The 24,619-nt window shown below is 44.6% G+C and overlaps 1 protein-coding gene across 7 annotated transcripts in view; it reads left to right on the forward strand.

Annotated features, from left to right (window-relative positions):
* Nucleotides 1–24,619, forward strand: part of Cilk1 (ciliogenesis associated kinase 1) — a 62,545-nt gene that overhangs the window by 33,985 nt on the left and 3,941 nt on the right. For all 7 annotated transcript variants that reach the window (XM_013116102.3, XM_013116103.3, XM_005073710.4 and 4 more), the window contains 7 exons: nucleotides 7,871–8,003; nucleotides 10,883–11,054; nucleotides 13,305–13,472; nucleotides 15,682–15,993; nucleotides 18,764–18,954; nucleotides 19,075–19,223; nucleotides 21,730–21,858. In XM_013116102.3, coding sequence (XP_012971556.1) covers nucleotides 7,871–8,003; nucleotides 10,883–11,054; nucleotides 13,305–13,472; nucleotides 15,682–15,993; nucleotides 18,764–18,954; nucleotides 19,075–19,223; nucleotides 21,730–21,858 — 1,254 coding nt within the window. The remainder of the gene's footprint in view (nucleotides 1–7,870; nucleotides 8,004–10,882; nucleotides 11,055–13,304; nucleotides 13,473–15,681; nucleotides 15,994–18,763; nucleotides 18,955–19,074; nucleotides 19,224–21,729; nucleotides 21,859–24,619) is intronic.

A 24,619-nucleotide genomic window follows, 5' to 3' on the forward strand; every position in this document is an offset into this window, starting at 1 on the left:
GAGTTGATGTACCTAGTATCACTCCACTGGGGAGAACTGATTTTCCCTTTCTCAGCAAGTGTCACATAGCTCCTCGGTTAGGGGTGGGACTTCGTGTCCACTTCCCCCTCTCTATGCTCAGATTTTGTCTGGCATGAATTTATACAGGTCTTGTGTGTGCTGTTACGCTCTGTGAGTTGATGTAGTATGTAGCAGCCCTGTTGTGTCTGAAGGACGCTGTTTCCTTAGAGTCGTCCACAACCTCTAGTTCTTACAACTTTTCTGCCTCTTCTTCCGCATGAGCCTTGAGGAGAAGGGTTTGACAAAGACATCCCAGTTAGGGCTGAGTATCCCAAGGTTTCTCATTGTCTACACAGTGTCCAGTTGTGATCTCTGTGAATTGCCATCTACTTTGAGAAGAAGCATTTCTGGTGAAGGGTGAGCCATGCACTGATCTCTGGGTATATAGCAAAATGTCATTACAAGATGTTTTGTTGCTGTAGTAGTAGGTTCTCCCCTAAGGCCCATGACCTATCTAGTCTTAGTTTCTTAGCCTTATTGGTGGTATCAAGTATGGGTCTCATCTCATAAAATGGGCCCCTTAAGCCTAATTTTTAAACAGTGGTTGGTTCCTCCAATCACCTTTGTGCTGTTACTGCATCAGTATATTTTGAAGGCAGATCACTGCTGTAGGTTGCAGAGTTTGTAGGGTTGAAGCTTCTAGTTGGGCACTAACTTGATTTCTCCATGTTTGATGGCGTTAGTAAATGGTGTCTTCAGCAATAGAGTCTTATACTGCAGTTGGCCGTGTGGGGGGCAGGTGACTAATAGCATTTGTAATAGCCTGTGATGTTTGGAGGATAGGTCCAGCATACCAGCTAATTTTATTTCATCAGAAGAAGCAGACAACAGATTTGTTTCTGAGCTTGTTATACAAAGCAAAATATGAAACATGATCAGTTAGATCATGTGTAGTTTCCTTGATTTAAAAATGGACTTGTTACCAAAAGCAAAACTATTATTTTTTAAATTAAGACTTTCATTTTACATTTAGTTACTTAGGTAATGTGTGCATCCATACATGTGTGTTTGTGTATGTGTGTACACACGCATTCACATGTCACAGCATGGGTGCGGGAATCTTGCAATGGGTTTTGAACTGATGTCATCAAGCTTGGACACAAGCATTTTCACCTGCTGAGCATCTTACTGGGCCCAGAATTATTCTTGATACCTTGGCCAGAAAGACACTTTCTCATGGGCACTTTGGAGGGGACAGTATGTCACATGATTTTATAGCAAACACAGTGGCAGGCTGCACAGGCCAGTCTTGTTCAGTGTTCTTACTGTAGGCCAGTTATATCACCTGATCAGAGAAAGCGATTCCCTGCCCCAGTGTGACTCACTTCAGGGATGGTGTGGGTAGTCCACAGAGAGATTTAGCATGTCCAAAGGGAAACATAGCTGTATGCCCTTCAGGAAACTCTCCATTGGTGGTTTTCCTCTTAAATGAGCTTGTGAAAAGTTAAACAGCAATGAATATAGGCAGTTATCTCCAACAGCTCTCTGGAACATTGCTGGTCCTAACCACTGCAGATCAGATGAGGTTGGATTGATAACTTTGCCATGAATATGTAGCCAACACATGGACATCTGTGGATGAAGACAGAAGTGCTCTGAGGTCATTTGAGGTCGTCCTAGCATGTGGACCATGGCTGATTTCATACAGGCAGAAACCCATGCACTGTAAGGCTATGGATGTTGCCACTGTAAGCAGTGTACTAACAAATAGATTCCTTCCTCAGTAAGACACTGGTTGAAACCTTGAGGCAATTACTAGATTTGGCGTAAATTGCCAGGGTGTAGAAAAATCTTGCGGCACATTTTATCTAGGGTCAGCACCAGCTTGGTCTTTGCCTCTAAGTAGCTCTTCACAGCTACAGAGAAGATGAAATGCACAGACATCGGCTGTCTTTGCAAACCCTTGTCGTCCCCCAGCACAAGCTTCATAATCCATGAGTAATACACACAGCTGAGCTGATTTCTTAATCCAGCATGGTGAGACACTAAGTACAGGCGATCGCTGATCCCACTGACTTCAGAGGACTGTCTCTTTAGCCTTTATTCACAAGACTTCATGGCAAGTAGTGTGTAAGAACCAGACTTGTATCTTAGCGACAAAAAGGAGAAGGCATGTAAGAGCTTGTCGGAGCCCATAAAAATGGCCATAAAAAGGGGGAAAGTGGGGAAGCAAAGGAATTTTCTGCCAACTTATTCTTCAAATAGGGAACAGTCAGAGTTTGGGTCATTCGGGCTGCTTCCTTCAGCCTGGAACCTGAATTAGAGGCTTCCTTTTTAGTCCTTTTAATGAGACTCAGATATTTATTGGAGGAAGAACACCCATCCTTTCTTCTGAGACTCTACTTAATGAAGTATCTATAGACTCATAGTCACAGGCTGCCTGTGCATGTCTATGCATGCTTCTACACATGTACCTGTCTCTGTATGCTCACGTGCCCACATGCCTATTGTGTATCAGCCCCTTCTCTCCCTCCCACATAAGCACATGCATAGGCAAGCCATGTGCACACACAAGTATCTTCAGCTGTCAATTTAGCGCTCCTTAATTCCCCTTGGAGCTCTGACTGCTATCACTTTCCAGCCTTAGACACTGGGTGTGTGCAGACAGTGCGAAGGAAGATGAAGCTGTGGAGATCTCAGCCCTTCCCGTAGCTCGTTCTCACAGTGAGAAGGTGCAGCCTGCCCCTGGGGCCTATGCTCCTCTGAGAGAGAGCAGCGGCACAGCGTGTAGTTGCTATGGCCATATTTCATGTCACTGAGTATCATACCCCCATGGGGCATAAACACATGGCTGAACAGTGCCGAAGCACACGTCCCTTGCAGGGATATAACACGCATTGTATGTTTCCTCCTGACCTACCCTTGTAGCTGTCCAGAGCACCCCTCCCACCAGGAGGTGGAAACGCATTTGGTGGTTTGGAGGCGATGCTGTGCCTCTGAGCCTCACTGCTGTCTCAAGTGTGTGACCTTGACATGGCCCTTCTCCTGTCTGTGTACTGATGCTCCTGTGGCCCACTTTTTTTCTTGATATTAACACCATAGGCTCAGATTCAAGGAAGGGAGGAAATTGGGGCTGGAGGAGGGGAAAGGGTGAGAATTATCTGAAATTACTTTTACTGCAGGAAGATGTGCTACGTAAATTCATAACATTTAAATACTCTTTAATCATTTCCTCATACTTAATCAGAATATGGACAGGGAAAGCCTCCCTTGAGGCCTCCTTGGTTTTCCTTTCTTCCTTGAAATTATTCATAAAAATCTTCTATCAGAATGAAAAGGGAAATCCTTCTGTTATTGAGCAGGCAGGTGGTATCCTGAACTTAAATGAGGGGTTTTTGTGTGTGTGTGTGTGTGTGTGTGTGTGTGTGTGTGTGTGTGTGTGTGTGTGTGTGTGTGTATTCTGGAAGGCACTTTGAACAGGAAAGTCCTTACTGTGGAAGAATTCTGCTGTTGCATGATGTCTAAATGGCACAGCTAGAGGATTCCCATTGTGAAGTCAGGAGCGAGAAGGAAGGAGGGAGCTTGTTGTTACAGACCACACAGCACATGTCAGCAGAGCACACACCCAGGCAGGAATCAGAGCAGAGCTGTAGTGCTACCTCCTCACAGAGGCCACTTAGCCTAACAAGCTTTAATTCTTACCTGAAAAAAAAAAATGACATCATATACACAAGGCAACGTTGACAGTTTGGGGGAGGTTACCAGAGGGAATTTTCTAGTAGCCTTCCTCATAATGACCTGCTCTTGCAAGGTGATCGTGTGTTAGCACTGCCCTCTAAAAGCTTTATGGGTTCAGTGTGTTTCTTCCTGCAAAATAAGCCTGTGAGGTATGCTAGTCTCTGTTTCACAAATGAAGAAACTTGGAAGGTTAAAAGACTGGGCGTTCTTGCTGGTCTACACACTCACATCCTAAGCTGCATTGTCTCTTTAAATGGAAATAGTAATGCTTCACTAAAACAGATGAAGTCTGAAAAAAGAACCTACTTAAAGGGATAAGTGAGGAACCTGAATCTTCATTCCCCTTTGATAAATGTGTGTGTTCTCTTGGAACTAGAATTAAGACGAGTATAAGCCGTGAGGGAAAGGTTAAAGCCTATCGGTTTCGGGGAGGGTGCTTGGTGTTAGAAGAGCGTGGTTCACAGTGGACATAGAAAAGGTCTGGACTGTGCTACTGGAGAAGATGAGAGCTGCTGTGGGTGTTAGAGATGGCGCCAGAGGGAGTTGCTGTGGGTGGAGGAGGTTTGAGGACAGATGAGTCACTTTAAAAGAAATGCCACATGAGTTTATAAATAATAATTACCCCAATTAGAAGAGGAAGGGAAAGTTTGCTAGGAGAATCGGTGTTGATCTGGGTTTGAGAGGATCAAAACCACAAATCAAGGTTTAGGTGGAGAGAGTCACCAAGAGGGAAAGAGTAGTACTTGGTACTGTTAGGCTGTGACACACTTTTTGGTGGGATTGTGAGCAATTTTTTGGCCCCCCTGCCTATGACCAGGTTTTCCCATCTACTCACTAAGAAAATGATGCCTGCCATTTCATCTTTCATGGGAGAGTTTTCAGAGCACTTGAGTTTTTACGTAGAGAAACCATCACCTCACAGTTTTCAAGGGTCCTGGAAACCATCCTAGGTGTGTTGACAGAAGATGATTCTAATAATTGCATAATTCTTAATTCGTCTCCAAGATGGGTACATCCAGTCAGATCCTCTGAGAACTGGCAGGTATTCACAAGAATAAAGGTCCTGAACACAGTGACTCAATTATACCAAGATTTCGAGCAGGCATCACTCATCTGGTGGTTAGATAATCAATTTTATTGGGGTAATAATAAACCATCTGGATTGTCTATGTCAGTCAGGTTTGTTTTTCTTTTATTGGAAAGGCCATTCTTGACTAATACTGAATCACTCCGAGTTTCTTAAGCTAAGAACCTCAAGTTTAGTTCTTATAATTATTTTTGTTTGGTTTACTACAAAGCTAGTGAGGATTCTTGAAATTGGTCTATGGAAGGCCATTAGACCTTTGTCGGGACAGCAGCAGAATAAAGATGAAGCACTGAAATATAAGTGAATCTCAATGTATTTTCACAGTGTACACATACACATGCATGAACTAATATCTACAAATATACATGTGCTGTAAAATAGACAACTTGTGTGCCTGTCTCTTGTCTAACCCAGATCTGACTCTGATCTCAATTCCTTGGGACATACAAAGCAGGTGGCCCTGCGTTGTGAAGGAAGTACTTCTTACTCTTGCCCCTGTCCCCTTGAATGTCTGTGATCAACTTTATGCCTTCATCTTCATGTAGACATGATGTTCTGGTGTCTAATTGTGTTCACTTGGTCCAGCTAAGCCAACCACTTGGTCTGCAGTTCCATCATTATGCTATACAACTATCCATTTGTTACTCGACCTAGTTGTCCCCGGGGTAATAAACACCATTGCCACTTTCCATCACACATTGAATATGGTGCATTTTGACATGTAAGCACATCACAGTCACTTTCTGCTAGAGCAGAGGCAAGCTTGGAAAATAACCTTGGCTAATTGCTTTAGTGCCTTCTGTGATGGACGTCCAACAGTGAGCCCTCATTGTCCCCACCCTGCTTCTGAGCCATTGCACTGGTCACTCAGTTCTCAGTTACTGTCTTTTAGGACCTTCCCCCTCCACCCTCCCCACAGCTCTGATCCACTCTCTCAATCCTGCATATTTGGTCCATGTAGATTCATCACCGTGAAGTTCCTTCATTCTTCTGACAGGCCTATGTAAGTTCCCTCATTTCTGTCAACAGTCATATACTGGGAGATCGCCATGCTTTTTCTTGCATGGAAGGCATTCAGAACTACAAATGACCTTGACTGTTAAAGGGCCTTCATCTACTTAGTGAGAATGCTGACCATATCTGTAAGTAATAGAACTCTGCATATAATTAGGGGAAAGGCCTGTTCAACTTGTGAAGGCAAACACCAGGAACCATGGCTCGGAATCCACAGAGCTCAACCCATGGCCTCTGAATATTTCTTGGCAGAGTGGAAGAATGCAAAAATTGCATCATGTGAAATGCTTGTTTGTTTGTTTTGTTTTTGTTTTTTTAATACAGGGTTTCTCCATATAGCCCTGGCTATCCTAGAACTCACTCTGTAAACCAGGCCAGCCTTAAACTCAGAGATCCACCCACCTCTGCCTCCTGAATGCTAGGATTAAAGGCATGTGCCATGACCACCCGACTATGAGATGGTTTCTTAGACAAAGGCAACTCAATAAACCTTGGGAAATGGTTGATATTGGGACTGATACAGATAAAAAGGAACAAGGGTACTTTATTTTGGAGGTAAATACAGTAAAATTAAAGGGAGTAAAGAATTTCACCTGAGTGAAACACACTCTGTATAACTGGTGATCAGTATTGGGAAATACATTTTGCAATGTGGGTGACTGAACCTAGAGCATCATGCATGTTACTCAAGTCCTTTACCACAAAGTTTTCTCCACAGTTAGAAGATACATTTATCTCTTTAGGTAGAATAAAATAGATCAGAGTTATTAAACTATTTAAAGAGGCTAAGGCAAGGGTCTGTGCGCTCGCTTGCGTGCATGTGTGCGTATATGTATTGGGGGGCAGTGTTTAAACTACTAGAATGTGTAGAGTTCAAAGAAATTGGAGGAAGGAGACTGTGAAAGTGATGGTGCAGCCACAGCAGGAAGAGCACCTCGGAATGCAGAGGAAAAGGAGGAAAAATCAGGAGATATTCTAAAGGAAATGCAGGACCATTCCATCACTATCAAAAGAATGGATTCAACAGAATGGAGATATTATTAAAAGTTTGAGGAGGGATTGGTTTTTAGGTAGTTTTGGACAAGCTGCTTCAGGCATGAAAGTGACATTCAGTCAGGATCCTATTAAGGACACAGCTTTCAAGGATGGTACAGAGTAACGTTAGAGATGATAACGCATAACTAATAACACTGTCAGTGACATCAACTAAGTTGCTTTTCTGTCTGAGCGTCCCAGTGATGTCTGTGGGTGGTACCTCAGGGAGGAGGTGCTTTGAGTTTACAGAGTCATGTATATTTCTAGTCACTGGATGTTTGTGTGTGCCTGGTAGGCTCTCATATTAAATATCTCTGTGCTGCATCTCCACAGCACCAGTATAGCTAAGGCTTCTCATGATGTGAGCTACACATTGGACAAAGTAGTAAATACTCTTAATTAGTAAATACACAACACATGTCACACCCGCCAATATTTTCCCTCTCCTTGTCTCTGTCTCTCTATCTCTGTTCTTTTGGGGGTTTTGCTGTTGTTTGTGGTTTTTCAAGACCACGATTTCTCTGTGTAACAGGCTAGCTTCGAACCCATAGAGATCCACCTGCCTCTGACTCCTACCTAGCTAATCCTTTGTTTCTTGGGAAACATATATATATATATATGTGTGTGTGTGTGTGTGTGTGTGTGTGTGTGTGTGTGTGTGTATGTATATATAGTTGTTACTGTTACAGTGTATATTTAACGTGAATAAAAACTATTGTCTTTTTAAATGGTTTTATTCTCAACGTATTTCTGCTGACTTGATAAGAATGAATTTTCCCCTTTGAGATCTTTAGGTTTGCAGTTATCTTCACTCACAAGTTTTAGCATTTAAAAGGACTTGTTTGTAAGTAAGGTGGACAAAGAACAACTTGGGTTGATTTTGTCTGAGGAGAATCTGGGGCTGGTGGTTTGTTACAGGTGTTATCAACAGAGTGTCAGAGCTGCAGAGAGTGGTACAGAAAGGACATGCCTTTGATTCCTTCCCTGTCTCTGCAGGCTTCTTCCATCGCGACTTAAAGCCTGAGAACCTCCTCTGCATGGGTCCAGAACTTGTAAAAATTGCAGACTTTGGATTGGCCCGAGAAATCCGATCAAGACCTCCATACACAGATTATGTGTCTACTAGATGGTAAGTGCTGTTTCTCTCAAAATTTAGTTGTGCTTCTTTCAAAACATAACAATTTATATATAAGGCCAAGGGAAGTGACACAATTCTTAATCCCAACATTCTGGAGGCAGGTGGATCTTTGTGAATTCATTGCTAGCCTGGTCTACAGAGTGAGTTCCAGGCTGACCTGGGTACATACATAGTGAAACCCTGTCTCAAAAAAAAAATCACAACAGAAACAATAAAACATTATGCTGAGGACAGTATTAATCATAAATATTAAGCTCTCACTAAAAGGAAGAAATAGTTCAAACAATGCAGGTATTTTGTTACTGAATGAAGATTTATATATTTATATAAAATTGCTAGAAACAATTTTAAAAGGAAAGCCATCATGCTGTCCACAGTCTAAATAAATTTTAAAGTTTTTAGATTTATTATTTTATGCGTGTGAGTGTTTTGCCTGCATATGTGTGTGTGTGCACCATGGTGTGTGTGTGTGTGTGTGTGTGTGTGCGCGCGCGCGCATGACTGATGCCTGTGGAGGTTGGATGCTCTAGAATTGGAGTTACAGATGGTTGTGAACTGTCATGTGGGTGCTGGGAATTGAACCTGGTTCCTCTGTAAAAGCAACGTGTGCCCTTAACGGCTGAGCCAATTCTCCAGCCCTTATGTAAATAATTTTTGTATGGAAGCTTTTCGGGGATAGTTGCTCTTCCCTGCTCTTTCTTTGCCCTACCCAGTTCCTGTATGTATTTCTGAAGATGCTACACAGGAGGTTCCTGTGTACAAGAGAGATGAGCACTAAGAGTTTGTCCTGTTCTCGAAGAGGACCCAAGTTCCCCACCCTCATCGGGTTACTTAAAACCAACCGTTTGTAATTCCAGCTCCAGAGGGATCCAGTGCCTCTGACCTCTTGTGGACAAACCCCCACATAGAATTCTCTAAAGACTTTAGAGGAAGAGGAGGAGGAGGAAGAGGGGGAGGAGGAGGAGGAGATCACTCGGGGAATACAGTCTAGCTTTTAAAACTGTGGGCTGCAGTCCCACATGTGACCAAGTAACTGAATGTGGGGTTGTGAAGAATTGGGCAATAGTGAAAGGCTTCCGAATGTACAATTAAAACCTAATTCAGAATAAACAGTTTAATGAACCAGAGATATTTCTGACTGTGATCCCATGTTACGTGCAGGACTTCACTGTAGCTTTGGGTCTGAACACGTAGCATGCATATTCTTCAAAGCATGTGCTGTTCCACCACCACACAGTGCCAGTGAACCTGCCCAAAACACTGCAGCTCAGATTCAAGACTATCGTATGTTAAAACTGCAGTGGTATGGATGAACTTTTTGCCCTTGTAGAAGAACATAATGGTTTAATTGTAGAAAACAAAGACTTTTAATATTTTCCTACCATTCCTCAGCAAATTAGTATCACATTTGGATCTCTTTGGATTGGATTAGAATGTTTGATTTCCTTGTTGAATCTCTCATTTAAAGAAAATCATTAAGCCGGGTGTTGGTGGCTCACGCCTTTAATCCCAGCACTCGGGAGGCAGAGGCAGGCGGATATCTGTGAGGTCGAGGCCAGCCTGGTCTACAAAGCGAGTTCCAGGACAGCCTCCAAAACAATACAGAGAAACCCTGTCTCGAAAAACCAAAAAAAAAAAAAAAAAAAAAAAGAAAGAAAAAGAAAAAGAAAAAGAAAAGCATTAGATGGGGCTGAGAATATGGCTTCATGAGTAGAGTACCCACCTACCATGCATCAAGTCCTGGGCTCGACCCCCAGCACCTCATTAAACCAGGTGTGGTGGCACAAGCCTGTAATCCTGACACTGGGAGATGGGGCCAGGAGGATCAGAAGTGCAAGGTCACCCTTGGCCACATAGTGAGATTGAGGCAGCATGGGCTACATGACACTGTCTTCCCCAGATGTGATGGTGTATGCCATTAGTCCCAGCACTCGGGAGGCTGAGACAGGCAGACCTCTGAGTTCAAGACCATCTTGGTCTATATAGCAAGTTCCAGGACATCCAGGGCTACACAGAGAAATCCTGTCTTGGGGAAAAAAATCATTAGATGAATTTTCAGTTTCATCTTTAATAAATGGTAAAATTATATATATACTAAAGAATTGATTAAAATAAATGTAATTTCTTAAATTTTTATACCTTTTTGTATACCTATATACCTGAGGAGGTATAAAAATTTCTCAAATGAAATGGAGTCACAAATGGAAACAGTTTAAGAAGGCTTGGAGTAGATTCCGACTTCTTTTCTTTTCTTGCATCCTTCCTTCCTCCCTCTCTCTTTCATGTGTGTATGGAGTATAAGTGTGTGGTTCGTGTGTACATGCACGTGAGTGTGTTGTACATGTGTGTATATTGTACATGCACATGAGTATGTGGTATATGTGTGTATATTGGACATGCATGTGAGTGTGTGATATATGTGTGTATGTAGTACATGCACGTGATTGTGTGGGGAGGCTGGAAGAGGACATTGAGTGTCCTCCTCTATCACTGTCAGCCTTATTCCCTGGAGACGGGGTCTCTCACTGAGCTGAGAAGCTCACATTTTTAGCTAGATTGGGTAGCCAGTAAGCTCATGGAATCCCCCGTCTCTGCTCCCGAATGCTGGAGTTACAGGCACATGAAGCCATGCCTGACTCTTTACTTGGGTGCTGGAGATTTGAACTAAGGTCCTCATACTTGCACACAAGTTCACTTATCCACTGAGCGATCTCGGCAGCCTTAAGACTGTTGTTTATTATTGACCATGACAGTTGGTTGCCAAGCTTTGCATTTAGGAAAAATATATACTTTAACTAAGAGTTACTTGTTGCTGAAGTTACCTTCTGACCACTGGGAGCAGTAGCTAGCTGTTAACTTTGTCTTTTCAGGTACAGGGCTCCAGAAGTCCTCCTGAGGTCTACCAACTACAGCTCCCCCATTGATGTCTGGGCAGTGGGCTGCATCATGGCAGAGGTGTACACCCTCCGGCCTCTTTTCCCTGGGGCCAGTGAAATCGACACGATTTTCAAGATCTGCCAAGTATTGGGAACACCAAAGAAGGTAATGGCATAGACCAAAAGCTTGGGAGCCAAAGCCAGCAGCTTCCTGTTCTGCCTCCCCCCAGTGCGGTGCAGCTACAACACTGACACTGTTCTGGAGTCTGTCTCTTGACCTTGGCCATGCTCCTGCCCAGGTCCTGTAGCGAGGCCAGCTCTCCCTTCGCCCTGCTCACAGCTATGGTGTTTGTCATGGATCTCTTGATATCATCTCACCCTTTACAGAATTTCTCCATCCTATGGGCACAGTTTCGTCTACTAAGCCTTCCCCAGGCAAGCTGTACCCACTTCTCTCCTTTACAACCGTTCAGTTCTTAACCACTGCTTGGGGCTTTTCTCACTCCACCACCTGTGACTGAACTCACCTGGAGCTTACCATTTACCATGCTCCCTTTCTTCGTGGACGGTTTCTGTCCATCTTGGGGCTGAGGGTCATTATAGCTCTTCAGTTTTTCTGCTTGGTGTGGTTTGGGTTTGGGTTTTGAGACTGGGCCTCACCATGTAGCCCAAGCTAGCCTGGAATCCACAGAGATCCACCTGCCTCTGCCTCCTTTTGAAGCGCTGGGACTAAAGGTGTGCAACCAACCTGCTCAGCTGCCGAGCTGCTTCTCCCCCCTGCTTTCCAGGCTTTTCCCTGCAGCTTGTCTTTCAGTCTGTGACTAGATTCTGCTTCCTAAGAAAGAGCTCTGATTACAATCTGGTCTTTGCTTGAAAGTATCCATTCATCACCCACCCTCGGCCATTCACTTCATTCCAGTGCGCAGCCCGGCTCTGGACCCTGGAATAGCCCCATTTCTGTGTGTTACCTGAGTGAATGTCCCTTTAGTGACCATCAGGATCCCTTCTTCCTCCACAGGACTCAGTGACACACTCCTCCCACTGTTTCTCCGGTCTCCACTGTGTCTATGTTCTGTGCTATTAATAGATTTGTCTTGTGTTTGTTTTCCCAGCTCCCAGTACTACAGCTGTTATGAGCCCTATCTTTATTTTCTCTCTCTCTTCCCCCTTTTTTCTTTGTGTGTGTGTATCTGTGTGTGGCACTGAGTATCAAACCTAGGGCCTTAAACATGCTAGACAAAGGTTTTGGTTTTGATTTTTAATTGTTTGAAAGGGTCATTACTGCTACCCTGCTAATGATAAGGTTTTCAAAGTCCCCTGCTGGCCTCCTTCCTCTTTGTATCTATATCTACCCCTCTGGTGACCTTTGTCATTTTTTTATTATTATGTTTTAAAATAAATGTCCTATTTTTGTCTTTTAAGGACAGTGACATTTTTAAGAGAAGGATTTATATTGAATTATTTCTGGATACTCAATAACACTAAGCATTCATCCAGAAACTGTCTGAGTGACTCCAGAGAAAGGTCAAAACTCTACCAGGGTATGCCTTACCCAACAGTCATGTTAGAACTGGAGAGAGCCTCAAGCCTCACTGTTCAGATTGCCCATGGTTCACCCCAGCCTCCAGGGCCCCACAGATGTGATGCCTGCAGATGTGGAGCGTGGTGGCTGAGGACAGCTGTGTCTCTGCTAGTCCCATCAGTGTAAATACTTAGAATTAGCAGTGAAGACAGTAACACGCGGTACTTCACGGATCCATTGGGCCAGGGCTAAGTATTTTGCTTTACTTCATACTTAGAATTAGCAGTGAAGACAGTAACACGTGGTACTTCACGGATCCATTGGGCCAGGGTTAAGTATTTTGCTTTACTTCATACTTAGAATTAGCAGTGAAGACAGTAACACGCGGTACTTCACGGATCCATTGGGCCAGGGTTAAGTATTTTGCTTTACTTCATACTTAGAATTAGCAGTGAAGACAGTAACACGTGGTACTTCACGGATCCATTGGGCCAGGGTTAAGTATTTTGCTTTACTTCATACTTAGAATTAGCAGTGAAGACAGTAACACGCGGTACTTCACGGATCCATTGGGCCAGGGCTAAGTATTTTGCTTTACTTCATACTTAGAATTAGCAGTGAAGACAGTAACACGCGGTACTTCACGGATCCATTGGGCCAGGGCTAAGTATTTTGCTTTACTTCATTTTATTTTGTCTTCCCCCTCAAAAGTACTATGCTAGCAGTTTCCAAAACCAGTGTGTCAGGGCAGGGAAATGCTATGGGCTTCAGTTCCCGTCCTCCAGAGATGGATAGTCTTCTGTAAAGGTTCTATGTTCTGGTGGACGCCTCACCCCAGCCCCTGGCTCCATATACCCAAAGAGTCTGAGCAGCGTTTCCTGTCTTTTCCTGCAGACCGACTGGCCTGAAGGCTACCAGCTGTCGAGTGCTATGAACTTCCTCTGGCCCCAGTGCATACCCAATAACTTAAAGACTCTCATTCCAAATGCTAGCAGTGAAGCCATTCAACTCCTGAGAGACATGCTTCAGTGGGATCCCAAGAAACGGCCAACAGCTAGTCAGGTTCGTCTTGGTTTTTCTGTCCAAAGAATTTCTTAGGAAATCTATACCGAGTATTTCAATAAATTGCATGGCAAGTTTTCATTTGATAACATGACTGGAAATAGAATTGACTCCTATGAACTGGAGGGATTTAAGGTAATCAGAAACTTGTTGGGCATAATTAAAATAGTTAAGATTAAGCAGTGTTATTTGCTTTGAACATTAACACTGATACATGATATGATATATCACAATCTGTGATATATATTATATATATCTGCAAGTGAAAATAAACATAAAATTGCCAATAGGGCATGGTAGCACACACCTTTAACTTCAACACTCAGGAGGCAGAGGCAGGCGGATCTCTAAGGCCAACCTGGTCTACAGAGTGAGTTCCAGAACAGCCAGGGCTACACAGAGAAACTCTGTCTAAACACACACACACACACACACACACACACACACACACACACACACACTACGAAAAAAGAAATTAAACATAAAATTGTCCAGGAATAAAGAATAGTTCAGAAAAGAAAAGAAGTGTGTGTCTGTTTTCAGAGGTGCTTTAATGTGCTCTCTGTGAGTTAAGATTGCTCAGTAGTTTGGTGATGAACCATCACTGAGTGTTGAAAGGTAACTTACAAAACCAGCTCCCTCGTGTAAGGTAGCAGAGACAGATGGGAGAGATACAGCCAGGCACTGTATATACAGTAACTGCAGCTGGTATTTTCATGTTCTTGGTATGTTTTATGTGTTTCCAATCTAATGAAGACTGCACGAGGTAGATATTTTTGTTTTCACTTCTGTAGGTAAGAAAACTGAATCTTAGAGAGTGTAAATGAGTTTTCCCTAATCACTTATTCAGCAGTAGGTATGGACAGTGCAACTGTCTATAATCCAGGGGGCAGGGCCTCCAAATATCTCCCCACCCACTTTCCCCTAGGCTACATTGATAAATTATGAAGTGCACCCCAAGTCACCAAGGAGCTCTTGTCACTCACCTGCCTCCTGCAAGCCTGGTTTTGTGTTAGTTGTGTTTGATCCTTTGTCAGTTTGGCTCATGAACAATTAATTACACTCCTCAGAGCACCGAACAAATAACCAGTTCTAACCAGAGAAGATGACCTGTGATCTTTTATCACAAAAGTGGCAGGGCTATGAGAAGAAAATGCCAGGGTGGAAGTATAATTTGTGGTAGCTGGAGAGTTGACAGCTGGGGATAGTTAAGGGGGGCAGAAAACTTCTTTCTCAAAGTCCTGAAGAGGCAGCCACAGCCTGGTGCCAGCAGCTTCCGGCTGGTAAGATATGCTTAGAAAGTTCATGCACTTCTGATGGTAAAACTCACAAAGAGTTTTAGGGCAGCAAGGAAAATTTCTGATGAGCCATTTTTTTTATAGGATACTTATAAAATATTAAGTTAAACAAATCACAACAAACTTGTATAACCAAAACCAAGGGAGGAATGGTATCAGAAAAGCTAAAAATGCCTCCCAAATCATATCAAAAGTACCAGGAACCACAGAGAATTCTTTCTAATTGACTCTGAGTCTGCACTTACATACAATAGTTATAGATGTTTATAACTTATGTTCCAGACCCATTAAGAAAATAATGTTATTTTCAGTGACTTCCATTAACAAAATCAGGAGAATATATATAGAATTTCATAAAGAATTGTAAGTTTCTGCATGTTAAGGTTTATGCTTTGGTTAACCAGGAACTCAGTTATCCATAGCAACTGGGGGCTAACCCTTGTCTTCCGGGAAGGTTTGAATGTATTGTATGTTGTACTCTTGGTGCAGCCTGAATAATGGTGGAGATTCCTGCTGCCTGCTTTGTGGTTGTTGCTTGGTTGGTTGGTTTTGAAACAGGATCTTATACAGTCCAGCCTGAACTTTCTGTTTAACCAAGTGTAGCCTTTAACTTCTGATCCTCCTGCCTCCACTTTCCTGAGTGCTAGGATTATAAGGCATGTCCTGCCATTCCCAGATTCATACAATCTGGTTCATCCAAATAATTTTAAATATTGCAAGTAATATGTAAATTTCATATTAACTGGGGTATGGAAAAATAGCAAGGGGCTACCAATGCAGTGTATTGGTTTATAGCATGTTTGGGCTAAGAGCCTATAGTGACCTGGTCACATGAACTTTAGTCCACTAATCATGATGGTGTTTACTGCCCCTTCTGAACTTTCCTTCTAATGCCGCATTTATCATTCCAGGCACTTCGATATCCTTACTTCCAGATTGGACACCCACTGGGCAGCATCACACAGGATTCGGGAAAACCACAAAAAGATGTCCAAGCCAAGACTGGACCACCTGCTTACACCAAGCCAGCCCCTCCTGCCCAGCCCCCAACCAAGGCACATACACTGCTTTCTTCACGACCAAACCAAACCAGTCAGCCTCCTCAGCATTTTGTGTACCCCTACAAAGGTGAAGCCTCCAGGGCAGATCAGCTCAGCCATCTTCAGGAGGGCAAGCCAAGCCCAACGCTCTTCCCATCCCTTCACAATAAGAATCTTCAGCCAGTAAGTGTCGAGTGCCTATAAGGAAACTGTAGTTTCTTTGTCTCGTTCATTCTCTTCTGACTACAAATATTGTGTGAAATACTTTCCTTTTCAGTGCATAAGGTCTTACACATTTGTTTCCACAGTGCCATGGCATTGTGAGAAGGCCCTTGATGTAAGGTCTGAATTCAGTTTCTGCCTGTTCCGTTAACAATACCATCTGTATTAGTTCTTTTGCTGCTGCTCTGGTAAAACACCATGACTAGGGCAACTTAGAGAAGAAGGAGTTTATCTGGGCTTATGGTTCCAGACGGCTGGACCCCTGAGGGCAGAACAAAGGCGTGGCAGTAGGAGCAGGAAGCTAAGGGCTCACATGTGAGCTGCAGACTCCAAGCAGAGGGAGCACACTGGGAATGATTCATGACTTTGAAACCGAAAAGCCCGTCCCAGTGACGTACTCCCTCCAGCCAGGACATACCTCCTAACCTTACCCAAACAGCACTACCAAATGGAGACGGAGTACTCTAAGATTTGAGCCAATGACATTCTACTTCAAACCACCACACACTGCTGCTAGCAAGTGGAGCGGCGCTGGCAAGCTGGGCTCTGTAACCAGAGCTCTGCTCTTCAACAGCGTGGTCACCATACATACGCAAGTTACCTGCCTTCTCTGCTCCATATGATCTCTCCTGTTACATAGAAACAATTGTAATGTCTACGTAACATAATTGTTTTGAGGACTGGATTAGTTAATACTTGAGAAGAATTTAGAATAGTACCTAGTACATCATATCATCAAAATATGTATAGTGGTAGCATGTTTTATGTCAACTTGACACAAGCTAGGGTTGAGTAGAAGGAACCTCAATCGAGAAAATGTCCCCATTAGATTGTCCTATGGGCAAGCCTGTGGTGTATTTTCTTAATTAGGAGTTGGTGTAGAACACTCCAGCTCACTTAGGTGGTCCCACCCCTGGGCAGGTGATCCTGGGGTAAGAAAACAAGATAAAGCAAGACAGCTGCCACGGCTTCTGCTTCAGCTCCTGCCTCCAGGTGCCTGTCCTTGAGCTCCTGCCCTGACTTCCCTCAGAGATGGGCAGGAATTATAAGGAACTAAACCTTTCCCTCTGTGAATTGCTTTGACCATGGTGTTTTTTCACAGCTACAGAAACCCTAACTAATACACCACAGGACTCAGTAAGCACTGGGGACACTCTTGTTCATCCCTGCAGTCAGTTTCTTCATGTGAGGAAGACGGTCTTAATTTATGTCCCCTCCCCCAGACCAGTTTATTCTCGACAACAGAAGGCCCTGATGCCTTTGAGGACGTTTTGAAAATCCTAAGGAGCTGGAGCCATTCTTCTGTCTGTAGACTGTTTTTCAAATCATCATCATCATCATCATTATGAATTGATGTCAATACTGAGCTATTAACTGAGCACAAATCTTTCTTCTGTTGATTTTTGAGTAAGCAGTGTGTGTTGGATCCGTGGAATGACAACCTGCCAAGGGGCTGGGGTTATCCTTTGCTTTGCAATGCTGTCAAGTCCTACTCCCCAGGACTTGTGGGCTTCCATCTCTTGGCACTTTGCCCCTTCTCAAGATTGGGATGTGGACTGTTTGGAAATTCCCTATTGTGCTAATTCTATCGAGGTAATTCCCAGGCCACTGAGAACCCACTGTTTACCTTGTTTGATGTAATACAGCAGGGTGACCAAGATTTGGCAATAATCACTTGTCTACTGTAGCAAAAACCCAAGTTAGAATTTAGCTGTCTTCCTAATATGTAAGAAAATCATAACTTCCTGTGGTGGTTGGTTTTGAATGTCAGCCTGACACAACGGAGAATCATCAGGGGACTAAGTCTCAGTGAGGAATTGTCTCAATTAGGTTATCTTATAGGCATGCCTAGGAGGGAATTTTCTTTTTTTTTTTCTTAAGATTTATTTTTATTACATAAAACGTGTGTGTGTGTGTGTGTGTGTGCACCAGCAGTGTTGGATTCTCTGGTGAATTAGAGTCGTGATTACAAACTGTCTGATGGAGGTGCTGAGAGCTGAACTCCAGTCCTCTGCAGGAACGGGATGCACTTATAACCTCAGGGCCATCTCTCCAGCCCACGCATTTCTTTGATTGGTTAATTGATGTGGGAAGCCCCAGTCTCAGAGTGTGCAGGACCATGTCACAGGCGGGGCACAGGACTTTATAAATGGAGAACACAAGCTGAGCACGCTTGCCGGCACTCAGTCACTGCTGTCTACTCAGCGGGAGGCTTGCCTCAGGTTCCTGTCCTCTCAGCTTCCTCAGCAGGACAGACTGAGCCTGGAATTGCTCTGCTCTGTCACAGCTGCAGGAGGATAAGTTAGCATACTTTCTGATATCTTCCTCTCTTACATTCTCTTTTCACGTAACTATGTGAACTTTTGTTTACAAAAAAAAATGAAAAGCTGTGGTCAGTTCAGGATGAGTTAGCTACAGGCCGCTTGGGTCTACACTTTGCACAGATGCCTTTTCAGACAATGAGGCCTGTGGGTTAGTGTGGTACTCCAGGTCCTTCTTGCTGTAAAAAAGGAAATTCAGAATAGAAATCACACGATGGAGTGAGGTTACGGCTCAGGGTAACACCTTCAAGTTCAGCACCTACCTATTATGTACAAGGCTGTGGGTTCGTTCCCTCCCTCCCTCCCTCTCCCCCCCCCTGTCTGTCTCTCTGTCTCTCAAACACAGACTTTGATAGATGAGCCCTGTTAATGTAGATTTTTCTTTCCTTCTCCTGTGTTTGTATACACAGAAAATCCTAGCTGACCTGGAACGCAAAAATGGTGAAGCCAAGCCAAAGGCCAGGAGAAGATGGGGTCTTATTTCCAGGTCGACGAAGGGCTCAGACGATTGGGCCGACTTGGATGACTTAGATTTCAGTCCCTCTTACACCAGGATAGATGTGAAAAACAAGAAGAGGCAGAGTGACGACGCCCTCTGCAGGCAAGTGTGCTGCTTGTCCCGGGGGGGCAGCTGGCTCGGGCCTGTGGTCGCCAGTGTCTCTGTGATGACCTGCCGCCACCACTCCCCTCTCCTGACTCCAGCCACTTTCTCTTGACTCAGGTTTGAAAGTGTTTTGGACCTGAAGCCATCAGAGCTGGTGGGTACAGGAACTAGTGTCTCGACCCAGGCTTCCTCCCAAAAGAGAGACACGCCAACCCAGCGATCTGCAGCGAAGCAGCACTACTTGAAGCACTCGCGCTACCTGCCTGGTAACAGAAAGGGCGCGTGCGCCTGGCCTCTGATCACCCATAACCAATCTTTGTTCCTGGGATGGCATGTGTTAGTAGGTTCTCTTTCAGAGGATGAGTTCGTCCATGTTGACACACGGTATCGATACCGTCATGTCACTCCTCCAGCTGAATCCCCTGCAGAGCTATCTAGCCTTTGTTCATGAAATGAAATCCAGATTTCCTATACGCCCCGAACACACCTCGCACTGCATGCCGTGTTGCCTCTGTGGTTAGAGGGCTCGACACACACTGGCGAGAATATTTGATCTTACAGAGGCATCCTGAGATGAGAGACTTGAGTATGTAGGAAACCTGAGCTGAGCTTCTGAGATGGGTGGCTTGGCCAGAACTAGACAGCATACCTGGAGCCTATGCTCTCTGTGTGCCCTCAGGAAGCCAGGGTAGGAGTTTACTTACACCTTCTGAGCAGGACCATAGGGTAAATGTCAACGCTGTAGTCTGGTAAGGTCCCAAGGCCCTCTCCGGTCTTCACGTCCCAAGCTCACACTGTCATGCAATCATCATGACAGTGTGATGAACTCAGCCAGCCTGAATGTCGAGCACTCGCTATGTGCTGAGCACTGAGAGTACTATGATGAAGCAAGGCCCCTGCTCCCACCTTCCAGAATTGTACGGCGCCAGGTAGCTCCTTCACGTTGCAGCCTCACGGTGGCAGCATGGAACTACCCTGCATTTGAAGATGAGCGGAGCTCATGGGCTCAAGGTGAGACCCTGGCATGTAGTCACGGCACATGACGATGCAGTGGCCAGGAAAGACTTCTCTGAGCTACTGGCTCAGCACCAAAAAATGAGAAAGAGCCAAGTGTGCAGCAACCAGGGGAAGAGCACGCAGGGCATGGGAAGAAAGAGCCGGCACGCAGGCTAGGCAGGAGGGGCTAACCCTGCGAGGGGCGGAGCAGAGAGAGGAAGGGAGGGGCTAACCCTGCGAGGGGCGGAGCAGAGAGGAAGGGAGGGGCTAACTCTGAGGGGCGGAGCAGAGAGGAAGGGAAGAATCACGTAGCATGAGGAATCTTTGAAGACCCTGAGAAAAAAGCTGGATTTCATTTTTTTGTTGTTGTTGGTTTGGGGGGTTGGTGTGGTTTTGGTTTGTTTGTTTTTCGAGACAAGGTTTCTGTATTGTTTTGGAGCCTGTCCTGGAACTGGCTCTGTAAACCAGGCTGGCCTCCACCTCACAGAGATCCACCTGCCTCTGCCTCCTGAGTGCTGGGATTAAAGGCGTGCGCCACCAACGACCGGCGTGGTGTGGGGTTTTTTTATTGTTGCTGTTTTGGGGACAGGGCCTCACTTTGTAGCTTTACCCTTCCTGGAACTCAGAATGTAAACCAGGCTAGCCTTGAATTTACAGAAATTCTCCTGCCTCTGCTTCCTGAGTGTTGGGATTAAAGGCCTGTCACCACACCATACTGAATTTCATTTTTTGAGATAAGGGGGATCTTGAAAGTACTTAATTGGAGGACATGAGTCTACAGTTAGGGGCAGCAAGCGATAGCTCTCATCTGGGTAAAAGGAAGGGAACCAGTCTGGGAGCACAGTCAGTAGGTAGGAAAGCCTCCAGATACATTCAGTCTTCACTTATGCTTGCGAGTATGATGACTCCAGACAGGCTATCAGGCTTTTGACATCACGGTCCTAGAAGTCTGGACTGGTAGTTCCCAGGGTGGCAAGTGTGGAGACCCAGGCTCGAAGGAAACAGCTGTGGTAGAAGGAGGTTGATAAACGAGTGTGAGCTTCAGTTCTAAAGAGTATCTGCAGAGCCTGGCACTGGCAGGAACATGGAGCACGGTAGAGGCTTGAGTTAAGGTCAGCTTCAGGCTTCCATGCTCGGACCTGGGTGGCCCTGCATGTGAAGAAGCAGCATTCGTGAGGCTTGTTGGCACAGTGAAGTCAGCAGCAGCTAACGTCAAGGACGGTCCAGGCCGTGTGAGGAGGTGGAGCCTCAGAGAACAGACACGAAAAGAAACCAAAGGCTTCAGAGCCTGGGGTGGGGAGCGGAAAGAATTCGAGTGTGACAGGAAGGGAGTCATCTGGGAAGAGGGCAAACGAAAAAGTATAGGAGTTCTCTGAGGGACGCATCAGAAAGTCAAGACGTGGACACATCTGTTAGCTGAGGCATAGAAAACCTCTCGGACAGCCCACAGTGAGACAATGTGCTGCCCTCAAAGATGTCCTCTCCCCTCTGCAGCTGTCAGATGACATCATCAGTTGGGGGAGGAGCATGTTGTACCCTAGGAATTTTGTATGGTCTGTGTTTTATTTTTGAAAATTGGTATAAGATTTATTTTACATTTCAAATGATCTTTATTATGTCTGATTAAGGCATCTAACACAATGTCGTAGGTTACACATAAGTAATAAGAAATGCACTAGGGTGACTGTCTTAGTCACTGTGTCCCTGATGAGAAGTACCACTGCTTCTGTCTGTCTGGTCTATCTTGCATTTCAAGCTGGTTTCCTTCTCTACTAGGAATAAATATAAGAAACGGTGTGCTCCCCAATCCAGGCAAGGACTTTCCTCCGTCAAATCCGTGGTCCAGCTCTGGTCTGTCTGGAGAATCTTCAGGAACAGTATCAGTAGTGAGCAAAATAACTCCAGGCAAGTAACGGTTACCTCCTGAGAGACCAGACGCAAACTCTCTGAATGCTGCGGGGTTGGGGGAGAGAGAACTATGGAATGAGGCCTTTCTGGTCTGAGACACAGGCGTCTTAGACTTCCCTGCCTTTCACTTGGGGGAGGAGGCAGAGAGAACTATGAAATGAGGCCTTTCTGGTCTAAGACACAGGCGTCTTAGACTTCCCTGCCTTTCACTTGGGGGAGGAGGCAGAGAGAACTATGAAATGAGGCCTTCCTGGTGTGAGACACAGGCGTCTTAGACTTCCCTGCCTTTCACTTGCTCCCTTAGCAGTAGCCCTGGGTTCAGCTCCCACAGCCTTCTCTTCTCAGGGGAGAGGGGGTGTGGAGCAGTCCTCCTGACCCAGGGGAAAAACAAAAATAAGTTTACAGACTTACCCAATCTGACCCCTGATGCCCTGGTGTGCTTTGGACACCTGGGCTAAAGTCAATGTTGGTTTGGTCTTCTCTGCTCCAGCTGGACTTTCCAACTGGTGAATCTGCCCTGCCCAGGGCATCAGAATTGCTTCTGATTGGAAGATGGACAGATTATCAGCCCCTGTGCATGTGTTTCAAAAAATAAAGTCCTCCAAAATGATTAGTCAGGTTCCCAGTAGACAATTTCTCGTGCTGTTTCACAACCCTTGCTGGGAACTAGTCCGTCTTCCACAACACCTAATCCACACCTAACCCTCACTGCTCCCCGCCTTCCTCCATTAGGGTTCACTTAGGAGTACAGTGCCCAGGTACCCATCATGCCACCTAAGAACACACTTGAGGTCCCATAGTCTAGCTGAGTCCCCCCACATACCACCCCACCCCACACCATATCACCCCATAGCACCCTGCCCCCAGGCCTGATTGGGTGTTAACTTTTCCTGTGCATTAAAAAATTATGTGTGAAATTTAGTGAGTTTTGCATATTTTAAAGTTGATATGAACACTTCCTTTTAAGGAATAATGTGTGTAGCAAGTATATGTATCCACCCTAGATTATAGAATGTACTGTGTATGACTGTCTGGTGCCATGCCTCCTTAATTATACTGGGTCACTATTTATTCCTTGTCTTCTCAACAAGCACATGGCTGTTTGTAGCTTGTCCATCAGAAGAGGAAAGGTAGATACTTCTGTATCCGTGTTGTGCACACGGGCACCAGGTCCTCTGCTGGAATCGGCATTTTAGGTTAAAGGTGTGCTCATCTTGGGCTTTATAGATATTGTCCAGTTGCTCCCCACCTTGGTGTAGGAGTTGTGCCTTATCCTTGGTGACACTTGGTACCCAAGACTAAAGTGAGTCTTGATCTGGTGTGAAATGGTGCCCTCGGTCTAAACTTATATGTCTTTAAGAATGAGGTTTGTTCCTCATGTTTATTATTTCTTTCTTTGGAAAGTGGACACTTTCAAATTCTCCTTTCATTTTTTTCTTATTAACCAGTACTGCCCAGTGACTCTGTCTGACCAACCTTGTACGTGCATTCCAGGACATTTCGTACTCTGTCTTAAGCAGTTATTGAATGCCTTTTTCACTGTCAAGAGAAAGCAACTGTACCGTTAACCCTTTCTCACAGGTGGAACTTTTATGTGTTTAGTGGTCAGTAATATTCTCCATTATCCCTGAGTGCCTTTAAGCCATGATGGTCAGTATTAGAAATCCTCATTCGTCTGCCTATGTTAACTGGTTACTTGTTATTTCAAGTTATTTCATTAACCTCCTAGAATACAAAGGAGGGCAGTTTGCAGTCTGCCCTTACCCCGCTTTCAAATGGAAATGATTTAAATGAGCCGATGACACACACCTATGATCCCAGCACTGGGTTGAGGGCTGAGGTGTGAAGACTGCCCATTGGGGGGCAGCCTGGGCTCCGTAGTGAGACTCTGCCTCAGAAAAGAAAGAAAGGGAAAAGGAATGAGGGAGAGAGAATTGGCAGATAGGCACAAACAATGAATTTTTAGGACATTTTTACTGGGGGGCCGATGAGATGGCTCAGCAACTAACTGTTTTTACTGTGCAAGCCTGGAGACTTGAGTTCAATTCCTGGAACTCATGTAAAGGTGGAAGGAAAAAACTTATCCCACAGGTGTCCGCTGACCTCCACGTGCTAACCACAGCATTCACACTCCTACACATCACACAAACACAATAATATATATGTATGTATGTATGTATATATATATATGTATGTATGTATGTATGTGTATGTATGTGTATGTATATTGTTTGCTTGTTTTTTTCTTTTTCAAGACAGGGTTTCTCTGTTTAACAGTCCTGGCTGTTCTGGAACTCACTCTATAGATCAGGCAGGCCTCAAACTGAGAGATCCGCCTGCCTCTGCCTCCCAAGTGCTGTAATTAAAGCACCACTACCACGGAGCTTAAAAATATTTTTATTACAGAACAGCTTCCAAAGCTACAGAGAAACCCTGTCTTGGAAAAAAGAAAAAAAAATTAATGGTTAGTTTTTTAAATTACCAATAGGATATTTAGTTTATACTTATAACATCTAAGTAAATGATGTTACCTATGTGTACAATCAGTAAGAGAATTGGTTAAGTGAATTATGTTTAGCTGTGCTTCAGACTTTGCATACACTTACGTAAGAGGATATTCCATAGGATGGAGTATAAAAAGAAAGCTTCAAAACAGGCTAACCCAATTCTTAGGGGGGAAGAAAACCACAGAAACTATCAAATGCCTTCCTTGTTTCAGCCGCCTGTGTAGATGCTGCCCGTGGGAAGGCACTTCCTG

This window comes from Mesocricetus auratus, unplaced genomic scaffold (assembly GCF_017639785.1).
Source record: "Mesocricetus auratus isolate SY011 unplaced genomic scaffold, BCM_Maur_2.0 Super-Scaffold_100691, whole genome shotgun sequence".
Classification (NCBI taxonomy): Eukaryota; Metazoa; Chordata; class Mammalia; order Rodentia; family Cricetidae; genus Mesocricetus; species Mesocricetus auratus.